General features: G+C 36.2%; 1 protein-coding gene across 1 annotated transcript; it reads right to left on the reverse strand.

Annotated features, from left to right (window-relative positions):
- Positions 1–12,735: 12,735 nt before the first annotated feature.
- Positions 12,736–13,429, reverse strand: LOC145121925 (uncharacterized). Its single transcript, XM_079057606.1, has 2 exons — positions 13,019–13,429; positions 12,736–12,744 (listed from the first exon to the last, which is right to left on the reverse strand). Exons 1-2 carry the CDS (start codon positions 13,427–13,429, stop codon positions 12,736–12,738), a joined length of 420 nt encoding a protein of 139 aa, XP_078913732.1.
- Between the last annotated feature and the right edge of the window lie 509 nt (positions 13,430–13,938).

Consider the following 13,938-nt stretch of genomic DNA (forward strand, 5'->3'; position numbering starts at 1 on the left):
ATTTTTTTTGATCATATAATGAATTTTTTTCTCTCATGATTTATGTATTATACAAAAGTAATATCACAAAAGTCACTAACTTTACACAAAAATTCGATTTTAACATTTTGTTATTTTTCGTCACAAATTAGACACCTAGTTTTCAGTTTTTTACAATTTTGATCACTTAATCGGTCAATCCGGTTGTCTGCTGACGTGACATGATTACATGTCAGTTTTTGATGACGTGACATTCTGTAATTGCATGCTAACGTGTCAAAATTGAAAAACTAAATTTTAAAAAGACACTAAATTTTCACTTTTTTCAATTTCGACACTAATTTTTATTTATTTATTTATTTATTTAAATTTTGACACTCCATTTTTGTTCCTAATTGAATATCATTTTTTTCAATTTTATTCAATATTTATCATTCTTCATTTGAAACCGTATAAATATTTTTTTCACTTAAAAACAATATTTTTTTAAATAAATATAAGGTTTTTTACATTCAAACCATAATGTTACGTATAAATATGTATTACTTATATTATAACCATATTTTTCATTAAATACGCAACTTTAAAATGAGTTTGGATGTGTGAAATACATAGTCAGATAAAGCTAATGTGATATCAGGAAAACGAAAATGCGAGACTCACTTTAATTACCAAGGGACCGTTCGTTGTATATATTCATGGTTTTTGATTCTTGCAGATATATTTTTTGATTTGTTGGAAAAAATTACAACATCATAATAATACATGAAAAATAGGGTTATAACATAATGATGTTATAATATAATTAATACATATTTAGTTTGTGATCGATAAAGCTGGTTTATCTTAATTGAATTATCTATAATGAATGGAAGAATTCCAATTAAATACTCAAGCTTTATAGATAACAAACTAAATATGTATTAATTATATTATAACCATATTTTTTATGTATTATTAAGATATTATAATTTTTTCCCAGCAAATCAAGAAGTATAACTATAAGAACCAAAAATCATGAATATATACAACGAACGGTCCCTTGCTAATTAAAGCGACCCCCGGACCTTCGTGTTCCCGAGACCACATTAGCTTATCTGACCGTGCATTTGACATATCAAAACTCATTTTAAAGTTGTGTATTTAATGAAAAATAAATGCAATATATATATATATATATATATATATATATATATATATATATAACATCTCGATTTTCAGGTATTTTACATTTTGACCATTGGTTTGATTATTGTTTTCAAGTTTGGTCACAAGTGGCATTTTTGTAATTTTTGGAGAGGGCACGCATACGCTCGGCGTACATTGCGTACGCAGGGCATACATGACCAGGGTGCAAACCTAATTTTTAGGGTTTGGACCCTATTCAAATATCCTTAACTCTCAAGGCTTCTATCTTTCATCAGCCTCTAGCCCCAATTTGACCCTTTGCAAACCCTAATCCATTTGGGAGCAACTTTAAACCATTTATGTGTGTTTTGGTGATCTTGAAGGAGGAAGAAAGAATAGGAGACCATCTTAGAAGAGTGGAGCACTTTGGATCCATAATCACATCATGACACCATTTGGAAGTAAAATGCTTTGATCTTGATGAACTTCTTCTTAGATCTTGTTTAGTCATGGTTTTGTGTTCATTTTGGTCTCATAAGCTTAGTATTATGGGTATGGGTTATGCTAATTCATATGAGTTGCCCTTTCAGAAATTTTGGAGTGTTTAGAAGCATAAACATATGATCTTGGTCATTAGTTTCCTTCCATGCATGAACTAAGATGTCTTAATGAGTTAAGAAGTTAGGGTTTTGGTATTGAGCACTTAATAGCCATGCAAGATCATAAAGCTGGAAACTTTATGGTTAAGGACATCATTTAGGGACTAGATCTGGAATTTCCAAAAACGAGCTTAAAGGATTAAGCTCTTAATAGAAGAGAGAAGAGGCAGTCGCGTACTTTGGTCGTACCAAATGGTACGTTGCGCGTACGTAATTAACAACCCGTAATTGGTCAAAGATCTAGTACGCCATGTGTACAAGCTGGGTACGCCCAGCGTACTCTGCTGAGTTGACTCGGATTGACTTTTGAATTTTTTCGACTTCAACTAGGGTTTGACCAAGTTTGACCTAAGGGTATTTTAGGTATTTTGATTATAAGTTAAGTTTGGTCATGTTCCAATGAATAGGTTACCAGTAGAGCTGGGTCGAAGGCAATAATGTCGTCCATTAGATTATGTATCCTGGTATAGAGGATGTTACTATGTTGTAGTGATCTGTTAGATCTGTGTCCTGGTATATAGCATGTTGTTATACAGTAGTGATCTTTAAATCTGCATGTTTGTCTGTTGACTGATTATATGATTATATGTTGCTGGATATATGTTATTTTTTATATATATGTTGACATGGTATGGTGGGGTTGAGACTGTACTGCTTTGTGCTGTCAGTCAACAGACCGGGGCAATCCAACCAAAAGGTTATGGGCCGGGGCATTCCAACTGGAAGGTTGTGGGTCGGGGGTAATCCAACCGGGAGGTTGTGGACCCAGTATGTATTAGTAAGCCAACCAAAAGGTTGTGGGTCAAGGCATTTCAACCGAAAGGTTGGTCAGGAGTAATCCAACCAGGAGGTTGTGAACCCGATATATGTTTAGTTATATGTTTGTGTGGTGGTACTTTGGGGGAACTCACTAAGCTTTCGCTTACAATTTTAGTTTATTGTTTCAGGTACTTCTGATGATCATGGCAAGGCGAAGGCATGATCGTGCACATCCTTCAGATTTTATGTTATTTGGATTTTGGGATACTCTTATTATTGATTATCACTTTTGAAATAATGTTTTGTAAACAATTATGGTCATTGGGTTGTTTTTGAAAAATGAAAATTTTACTCTGATTTTTAGGATGTTTCAATATATATATATATATATATATATATATATATATATATATATATATATATATATATATATATATATATATATATATATATATATATATATATAACACCCGTTTTCCTGGATTAATCAAATTAGGGTTTCAAGGAGTCAAAAGGTTGGATTTTGGAAGGAAAGGAGCCTTACAACGTGAGACATAGAGGCTCACGACGTGAGATGGGATAATACGAAAACTTTTGTTCAGGATTGGTATCACGACGTAAGACTTAGAGGCTCACGATGTCAGAACTGATGCAACTCAAGCCCATGATATTTTAGGGATTCTTCGTATTTAAGCACATCTAAACACATTTCAGGGTTGATTATTAGCCTCCAAACCCTCTTTCACCTCAAAAAAACCCTAGTCTTCATCCTTTGTTTGATTCTTGGCCATTTTGGAGCAATTCTTGGTTTGAATAAGAATAAGAAGGTGATCTATTGAAGAGGCTTGCAAAAAATCATTATCATCATCACCTTACATTGTTTCTTGACCTTTGTAAGTGTCAAAGCTTCCTCTAGTGTTATTTGTGGCTAGATCTAAGTTTTGTCCCACTTTCCTCCTTGGTTGAGCAAGTTTGAATGAATGGAAACCATAAAGTTGGCAAATTTATCGGTTATAAGGTCCTTAAAAGTGTCATGAAGTTCAAATCTAGTGAATGGTTGGGTTTTGGAACCTTGCATGAAAGTTGGATGACCTTTTCTTCATTTAGTGACCCAAATGAGATCTAGACATGTATTGGAAATATATGTCTTAAAAGCATCGACTTTCAAGTGTATTATGTAGTTATAAGACCTTCTGGAAAGTTAGAGTGAAAGGCTTAATGGATTAAGGACTTAAATGTCGGATTTTTTTTGCTTCAGACTGAGATTTCGAAGTAAGACATAAGGTCTCACGACGTGAGGATTGAATGAACCCGTTTATGTTAAGCTCTCTTGGGCTCACGACGTGAGAGAAGGATGCTCACAACGTGAGAAAAGGATGCTCACGTCGTGAGGTCAGCTCCTGTGACTTTTCATGTATGAGCTGGCTGAGTTGAGTCAAGATGAGTTGGAATCGGACCGAGTGATCTCTCACGACGTGACCAAGGGCTAGTCACGATGTGAGGCTGAATAGTTGGCATTATGGGTTGTTGACTTTGACTCTGACCGTTGACTTTTGGCTTGGGTTGACTTTTAGTGAATTTTACTTTTTAGAAGGTAGACTTAGGGCTTACCTTGTGTGGATTGATAGGAGGCGTCGAGCACCCATCTTTTGGTAGGAGAGCAGTTAGTTGTGGTCGTCTTTGCGATTCAGGTGAGCTTCCTCATTGTACCCATGGGTCGAAGGCACCAATGTCGGCCCACTAGGATCTGTTAGATGCTAGTTGTCGTGGTGACTCTTGCATGGTATGTTGGGCTAGGCCCATTTGTATGTTAGGCTGGGCCCATGGATCAGGAAAGGATAGGCCTAATGTATGTTATGTAGGATACTAGCTGTCTTTATGACTCTTGCATTGTATGTTGGGCTAGGCCCATTGGTTAAGAAAGGTTAGGCCCATTATTGTGGGTTGCGCCCAATGTGAGGGCTAGGCCCAAGGATATGTATGGTATGTGGTATTTTGGGGAGACTCGTTAAGTTATGTGCTTACATTTTTATGGTTATGGTTTCAGGTACTTCCGGTTCGAAAGGGAAGGACCCGACTTGATCGCGGTGCATCCACCCCTATTTCCGCAACTTTATGATTTTGGGATTGTACTCTGATAACTATTTTTACCCTGACATACTTTTGACTGATTGAAAAGGATAAATGGTGTTTATGGTTGAATTAAAAATGAAAATTTTACCTTATAATTTTTGGGACTTTACAAGTTGGTATCAGAGCCTTGGTTTGAGGGATTCGAGCACACTCTCGGGTGTGACTAAACTCAAACTGAGGAGTCGGTAATCTTTTAAAAGAAACAAATTTCTAAAAAGACTATTGTAAAGAAAAAGGGCGTGTGATGTGTGCAATCGGCCGAGCTCAAGTAAGTGATTCCCAGAATACCCATACATGTTGATATGTTATATGATATGAATGTTGCATGTTAGGATAAGGCTAGAGATACTTTCAGGAATTGCATGATAGATTGACCTGATATGTGATGCCTTGTAGTCTAGGAAGCATTGGATGTTATGCTAGATTGGGAATATATATTGGTAACAGTAATTTGTAAACGTTTGGTCCATTATCATGGTCCGGTCGTTAAGACTTAGCATGCCAGTCTAGCCTGGCGCTCTCCATTTGAAAATGTATAAATATTTTTTTTATATTTGAGACCGTATAAATATTTTTTTTTCACTTAAAAACAACATTTTGGTATAAATATAAGGTTTTTTATATTCAAAATATGATGTTACATATAAATATGTATTATTTATATTATAATCATATTTTTCATTAAATACACAACTTTAAAATGAGTTTGGAGGTGTGAAATACATAGTCAGATAAAGCTAATGTGATATCGGGAAAACGAAAGTACGAGACTCACTTTAATTACCAATGACCGTTTGTTGTATATATTCATGATTTTTGGTTCTTGCAGATACATTTCTTGATTTGTTGGAAAAAATTATAACATTGTAATAATACATGAAAAATAGGGTTTGTAAAATTCAGTGCCAGGTACAATTCAATTTATAGCTTAAAACCCACAATTATTGCATATCTAGTCCTTACGCTTGGCGTAATTGGAGCTACGCCCCGCGTAGCTCATTTATTTTGGTCACGATCTCAGACTCGTACGTTAGGCGTACGTTGTGGTACGCTAGGCGTACTCGCATAAGGGTCAAATCCTAATTTTTAGGGTTTGGACCCTATTCAATGATCCTTATGGCCTTTAACCCTTTCCTACCTCCAACCTCCATCCCACTTAGCCTCTATCTCGAAACCCTAATCCTTTTGTGAAAAATTTGAAGCTTTTTAGTGATATTTTGGTATTCTTGGTGCTGAAGGAAAACCTTTGAAGTGGTGATATTTCTCTCAAGCATTTGGATCCAGATTCTTCTCACCTATGTGTATCTTCAAGAGGTATAAAGTTCAAGTCTTGATTATTGCTTTGATAGATCTTGTTTGAGCTTAGGTTTATGTTCTTTTTGTCCCAAAATCTTGATCTTTGTGAGTATGGAGTACTCCAAAGCTTTTAAGTTGTCCTTTCAGACATTTTAGAGTGTTTAGTGTCATAAAAATGAAAGCTTGGACCTTGGTATTCTTCCATTCAAGAGTTATGGAGTTTTAGATGGTTGAATGAGTTAGGGTTTTGGTGTTGGGCTCCTTGTAGCCATGCAAAGGCATAAAGGTTGCAACTTTATGGCCTTAGATGTTTTATTAAGCTTAGATCTGAAGCTGGATGTGAAGTCTTAACGCATTAAGACCATTTAGTTGGAGTTTGGATGTCAGTTATTTGCTGTTACTTGGGGTTGATACGGACCTAACACAACTATTTGTTGTTACTTGGGGTTGATACGGACCCGAAACAACCACGTGTTGTTATATTTGTATATATGTTGTATGTGTTATTTTGGGGAAGCTTACTAAGCATCATGCTTACAGATATGTTTTTGGTTTTAGGTACTTCCGATACAAAAGGGAAGAGCCCGACTTGATGGTACAACATCCTTCCCTCCCCCCATCATGATTTCTACATTTATGATTTCTGTTACTCTGATATTTTGTGATAGTTGTATTTTGGATGTTTTCAAAACATGTAATGTTTGGAATGATGTATTCAAAAATGAAATTTTTACTTATGGATTTTGGGTCGTTACAAGTTGGTATCAGATCCTTGGTTTGATGGATTCAGACACACTTTCGGGTGTGTCAGAACTCAAACTGAGGAAATGATAATCTTTTCAAAAAAAAAAATAGAAATTCAAAAATAAAATATTTTTACTAAATAAAAAGGGGTACGATGTGTGCAATCAGCCGAACTCAAGTAAGTGGTTCCTAAATTACCCATACCGATGTATTATGATTAGTATGCTTGATTTGTGTATTGTATGCTAGATTAGGGTTATGAATACCTTAGGGGATTTAAATGCTATGTATTTATTTGAATTGATATCAACTCAGTTAATTGCTAAGTGTATGCTTTAAAAGTTGTATACGATTACGATCATATAGCCCTAGAATTATTGATTTAGCCTTATTTCATGTTCCTTTTTTGGTTGTGGACTTAGGGTAGAATCATTATTTGACAGTCTAAATGATCCCATTTTTGAAGGGTTTTGAGCACTATAACAATCCTATGGTGCACATACAATCATAAATGCTTTGGATCTAAGTTTTTTCAAGTTATACATGCATTTTCATTTTTGCCCAAAGCATGAACCCTAACTAGCATACAATTAGAGATATACAACATAAAATCTAGTTAGATGATTACCTCTTGTAGTAGCTTGTAGTTCTTGATCTTTCAAGAGCTTAGTACATCAAATGAAATACCTCAAATAAGTTACAAACACCAAATGCAAATGGAGGCTTATGAGAGAGGTTAGGAATCACCAAAAATCGGCTAGGGTTTGCTTCTAGGAAGTGTTGGTCGATTTTTAGAAGGCCAGGGGTTACTTTTATAGCTTGGAATTCCTAGGGTTTCATATTGATATAAAATTGGTTTTTTAATGATAATAGTTTTTATCAAAAAGTAATAAGCACGTGCCATAAAAATAAGTTGGTAACCCTTTGTGAACTTGGATCGTGGGTGTGGCCTAGGCCGCCAGTATTTATGTAATTTTCAATTATTTTTTAATAAAAATTAGACGAACGGATCATCCAAAACTGCCAATGGGGTTAGCCTAATGGTTCACACCCAAAACCTAGAAACCCTAGAATGAAGAGGAGAAAGAGAGAAGAGAGGTATAATTTTCGTTTCTAAGCCTTATGGGAAGATCATGAACGAAATTGAGGCTATAAGGGGTCCTATTTATATTTTAGGGAACTTAGGGACAAAGCAAGATTTGAATAATTAAATAATAGATTTAATCCCTATTCAAATCCTTTTCTTATTTGAATCTAGGAGGCTTATGGAAATCCTAAGGAGGCTCCCAAAACCGTCCACCCCTTGGATGATTCTAGAATTGATTCTTTTGTTTAACTACTGAACAATTACAATTCACCCCTTATACCTTTAATTAATTCCAATTAATCCCAAATTAATTCCATATTAATTCTGATTAATAATTAATTAATTCTAATTGATTTCTTATTAATTTATTAATCATATAAATTAACAAATCAATTATATAAAAATTGATCTCATGTTAATTTATTAATTACATAATAAATTAACATATCAATTATCTATTTCCAGTTAATATATTAATCACATTATATATTAACAAATTATTTATCTCTCTTTCTCCGAATATCATTTCTAGCTATTTATAGTTATGAGGGCAACCAAAAGGAACTTTGCTAATAATTAAAGATTATACTAATTTAGTTATTGTCTTAGAAACCTAATCCAACAGTCTCCCACTTGGATAAGTCTAAAACTAAATTATTTTGCAAAGCAACTGCCGAACTCTGATCCAATCAGACATTGGTCCTAAGATAAGTGATCAAATATTCCTTCGTTCTACAAGATATCGTTTGGACGTGAGACATAGATCATAATCAATCTCTTATTCCAAGATTCTGTTTCCCGATTTCCGATTTATGACGACTTGATCTAGACTACTAATTGAGCACATCAATTTAGTCCGAGCAAGACCTTGCACATGAATGTCAACATCAAATCATCGAGGGGCCCAAAGATATCGCTTTTCCCGTTTGGGCAAAAGGAACGAAGAAATTTTGACTCATATGTTTGTATATTTTACTCACCAAATCATGCATGATATTACGTTTTATAACATCACATTACTGATTCGTTTATGTAACACCAATGCACAACCGACTTGTAAATTACAACTCATATATCTCATTTCAAGAATATAATATATTATTGTTTTGGTCAAAAAACGAACAATCAATAATCAACCAAATTGTGTGAGAGGCTGTGATGTCCAGGGTTGAATGAATATGAAATGATGATCAAAGTAATACGAGTGATTTACAAGGAAAGCCCTTGATCCTTACTAGGATCTCAGGCACAAAACCCTGGGAGGTGATAATGATCACCTGACTTGATGATTTTATTGATTAAATATGTTGATTACAGAGATGAATGTATGAAAAGCAAGTACAAGTATCGTAGCTCGGCTAAGTGTCGTGTGTAGTGTGATGAATACATGTGTTTTTTATAGTCTAAAGCTAATAACAAGAAGTCCGAAAATTATGGGATCCTCCGAGATCAACTTATAGTCGTTATTTGACTTGGTCTTCCGGGTCTTTTGCATGGTCACGATGACTATTCGTTGAGAATAAGTATTTGGCTGACTATTGCACATGTGAGAAAAATAACGAAGCATATAACTGTTATAAATGTTAGGTGAATAAACGATAATACTCAGGATCTTGAAGTATGTTTAGAGATCCCGAGGTTTAAGGATCCTGAATGTAATTTCGGGATCTTGGCCCTAACAATTGCCCCCAAATTATTCCTGCAAAATATTTGAGGTTAGTTAATCAAATTTTAAAGGTACAATTTAGTAAGAAGAGATAGGGTAATCAAATTTGAGGTTAGTTAATCAAATTTTAATGGTACAATTTAGTAAGATTGTAAAATGTTAACGGATAGGGTAATTTTTGACTTCTAACGGTTAGAATTCTGGCCGTTGGAGTAGGTCACATCAACCTTTTACCTCTCCGTGATTCATGTACAAATAGAACACCCAACAATTCAGTTTTCCTTACTCTTTTAGCCCCCACTCCCGACGTTCATCGAATATCATTCGAAGGTACTTTTCTTGTTTCTTTTCTTTTTGTTCTTATCCAGTTTCGATCATGGGCAAGAAAACAACTCGATCTCGTGTAAACATCATTGCTATACCTGATGATGATTTTACGGATCAGAAGATATTGTCTTACGAGGAAACTTGCACCTTCACTGATGATGACATTGAGATGTTGAAGTCATCTGGAACCTTTTCCGTTGCACCGTCTTTAGGGCTTTTGATGCTAAGATTCAACCTGATTTCGTTTTTTCTAATTGGATTTGTCTCCCCGAGTATCCTTTCACCCTAGGGCTTTCTTACCCTTTCTCTGGAACTGATTCTGAATTTTTTGAGATCACAAAGATCTCGTATATCCAATCCATGCCAACGATTTGGAGGGTCCTCTATTGGATTGATCACTTGAATCGTTCCGGGGATCTTTCCGTCGGTCTAAATGAGCTAGCCTATGTTTACGATCTTACAACTTTTGGTAATTCCCGCTTTCTGTTGAAGGTCAAAGCCGATAGGTTTCCCCTTGTGTTGAAGTCCAAGCATAGTGACGGTGCTTGGAAAGGGAAATATTTCTTCGCAAGACGTGACTCCATTCCTGATGGGAATCTCTTACCTCAATCTTGGGTTAGAAAGGGTAGGACTTCATATTTCAATATTAATGATCTCAACATTCACTTTTCTTATCTTTTCTGATGTTTTGCAGCCTTCAAGTTTGACGATTTGGCTCCTCCCGCTGAAGATACAGAGAACGGGATCAAAATCTTTTCCATTTTGTCCGAATCGGAGAGGTCATTCAAGCTCAGCCAACTCAATTTTCAAGATAGCTTATCTACCACTGTCTCCATGTCAAAAGGTAAGGATCCTAAGTTCTTCTTCTTCTTTATCGTATGAAGGATCCTAACTTTTTATTGTTCTGCCTAGGATCCAAAGAGTACCCGTTCTGGCACCCACTTTACCCTTGCTGACTTGGATACAACAATGTCCAACAGTCAACTGGTGGTGAAGAAAGAGAAGACTTTGCCCTCCATTCCCATCACGAGAGTCCCCATAGATCTGACATTGAAAACTCTGGGATCCAATAAAAGAAAGAATATGGGTTCCACTGAATTGAGCTTGGAGAACCTTGGGGCGGAAGATGCACTCCAGAAATTAGTTTCCTTTTCTCAGGCTGTAAGAATAAATATCATCCTTCCCTTTATATTTTTACCCTTATATATTTCTTATGTCTTTCTTATTTCAGGTCTCTGACAATGTCTCTGCTGAGTTGAGGATCCGTGCTAAAAGAGTCGAGCAAGCCCTCAAAGAGCAAGAGAAAATGTGGAAAGCAACCAACGAAGACCTCCTGAAAAGGGTGGAGATTTTGAGCAAGGAGAAGGCCAAAAAGGAAGAGGAGCACATCAGGGAGATGGAGGAAGTGATCGCCGAGGCAAAGGCCAGCTTTGCTATAGCCATATGGGAAGCCAAGATCAAACAGGCTGAAGATGCGGCCAATGCAGGATCCTGGGACCTGGCGGGGTGGCATGAAACCCTAGACAAATTGACTGGTAAGCTTGTAACTATCAGTCAGGATCGTGAAGGGCAGCGGCCAAAGGCGGGCAAGGAGGAGGAAATCCCAGGCGATGATGACCAGTCTAACGTCTAGGCCTGCAAAGAAGTAGATTAAATATTTTTTGGTTTATGGGGATGTAAATCAATTTAATATTCTGTTCTTTTATGGGGTTGATAAATAACCCCTTTAATTCTATGGTTGTTTAATATTTATTTGCATGCTTGATTAAATTGCGTGGTTGTATCAGTAAGATTTTCAAGGACCCTTATAATCAGGATCCTAAGTAGTTCAGGGTTTACAAGAACTCTTAGGGTCCGAACAACCTGAAAACAGTTAGTAACCCATTCAGGATCCCAAAATAGTTGAGATCCATTTAGGATAAATCCTTGATCATTATATAAGAAATACAACTTTTGAGAAATAAGGATAGATAGAACCTGATTATCCTCCGGCTTCGTCACCTTTAGGACTCGTCTTAGGAGAAGTGTAAAGTCACGATTCTATAGTATCCTAAAGTTCGTACATGGAAAGATCCTTTTTTGTCAAGGAGGATCCTTGATTTTATTTAACTTAGTAAACTTTAAGGAGGATCTTTCCTTAGGAATCAATTAGAAATGACTCTAACTTGGAAAATAACTGAGGGGACTTTTGCAACATTACAATGCTACAAATCCTGTATATTTCTGGGGAGTATCCCATCTTCAAGCAATACGTTGGTATCATAATTCTTAAAAAACCTTAGGGAAAATTCCAAACTTAGCAAATTACTGGGGAGAATCCTAAATCATATGATATTATAATAATCTTATTTATTTTCTGGGGAAGATCCCAACTTGAGATAACATGAAAATGTCATAAACCTTGTGTATTTTCTGGGGAAGATCCCAACTTGAGATAACATGAAAATGTTATAAACCTTGGGAATTAATTTTTAAGGATCCCACCTTGAGATAACATGTCAATGTTATAATCCTTAGATTTCAACTTTAGGATCTTAACTTATGTTCAGAAACAAGAGGGTTGCCAAGTCACTACAACGTAATATGATCCCCTTATTCACATCCCATAGTTAGATAACGTGCGTCCAAGCGAAGTGTATAAACCTTAAATCGTGTGAAAGAGGTAATTAACTCTTTAAACCTTAGAGGGGATTAAGTACCCTTATTCGTAGGAGAGATGATCAGTCTTTATTCTAAGGATACTTATGTTACGAATTATGGGATGTTGTATTTATGGAACTCTTAGGTGCCAGGGTCTTCAAGCATCAGGATCCTTCAATCTTCATATGTCAAGATCCTTGTATATCAGGATCCTTATGTGTCAGGATCCTTTAGTGTTAGGATCCTTGAGTCCATGCGCAAAAAAACATTAGCTAGGGGTGGGCGTTAGTCTAGCTAACGCCCCTCCGATGCTTAAGTCAGTAATGCTATTCGAAAAAAGCAAACAATAATGAAAATAAAGGGTAAAAGGTAAAGAACATGTGTACCTTGAGTGTGTTGCAAAACGACTAATTTTACTTACATAAAATAAGGTTTAAGATGTATGGCACTCGAGGATCTTGGCCATACATTTCCATCGAGGGTAACCAACCAATATGCCCCCTTTCCTGCTTTGGCATCTATGAGATATGGTCCTTCCCATTTAGGTGTCAGTTTACCTGCACTAGGATCCTTGGTATTTTGGAATGTTTTCCTTAGTACCAAGTATCCTATTTGGAACCTTCTGAGTTTTATATTTTTGTTGTACGCCTTGGTGATCCTCTGTTTATGAGCAGCGATGCGAATCTTGGAAAGATCCCTGAGTTCATCTATAATATCAAGATCTTGGGCCAGGATCCTGTCGTTGTTTTCTTGGTTTTGAAGTAGGTATCTTGATGTTGGGATCGCCACCTCAGTGGGAATCATTGCTTCCACTCCAAAAACCAAGGAGTATGGGGTTTGGCTTGTGGCTACTTTGGAAGTGGTCTTATCTGCCCATAGTACGAAAGGAAGTTCTTCTGCCCATCTTCCCTTCTGCTCGTCCAACCTTTTCTTTAAGTTATTGACTATGATTTTGTTGTTGGATTCTGCTTGACCATTGGCTTGAGGGTGGACATGAGTGGACATTACCATCCTGATTCCCCAGCTTGTGAAAAAGTTTCTTGTCCTTGTTCTTATGAACTGGGATCCGTTGTCGCATATAATTTCGGCAGGGATCCCGAACCCAGTCAAGATATTGCGTTTGATGAAGGAAACTACCTATTTGTCTCTTACCTGGACAAAAGCTTCTTTTTCTGTCCACTTTGAGAAGTAGTCAGTTATCACTAGCAAGAAGACCTTTCCTCCAGGAGCCACCGACAATTTTCCCACTATATCCATCCCCATTTCTTGAATGACCAAGGGGAGATCATAGGTGTTGGATTAGGTGTCTAAGCCCATAACTATAATTGGTATGTACTTGACCCGAGAGTAGCATGGTCCATTTTGGGTTGCATTCACCAGAACAGTCTGATAGGATGAATATTTGAGAAAGAGGTTTATTATTTAATTAGTATTGACCAAGTATTAATTTGGAATTAATTTGGTGATCAAAAGAGACTAATTAAATATATAGGGACTGATTGTGTAAATCAATGATATAT

This window comes from Lactuca virosa, chromosome 6 (assembly GCF_052849685.1).
Source record: "Lactuca virosa cultivar CGN04683 chromosome 6, Lactuca_virosa_CGN04683_v6, whole genome shotgun sequence".
In the NCBI taxonomy this organism is placed as follows: Eukaryota; Viridiplantae; Streptophyta; class Magnoliopsida; order Asterales; family Asteraceae; genus Lactuca; species Lactuca virosa.

Excerpts from the sequence above, each read along its gene's own strand:
- LOC145121925 (XM_079057606.1), bottom strand. The coding sequence starts at position 13,429 with ATGGTAATGTCCACTCATGTCCACCCTCAAGCCAATGGTCAAGCAGAA.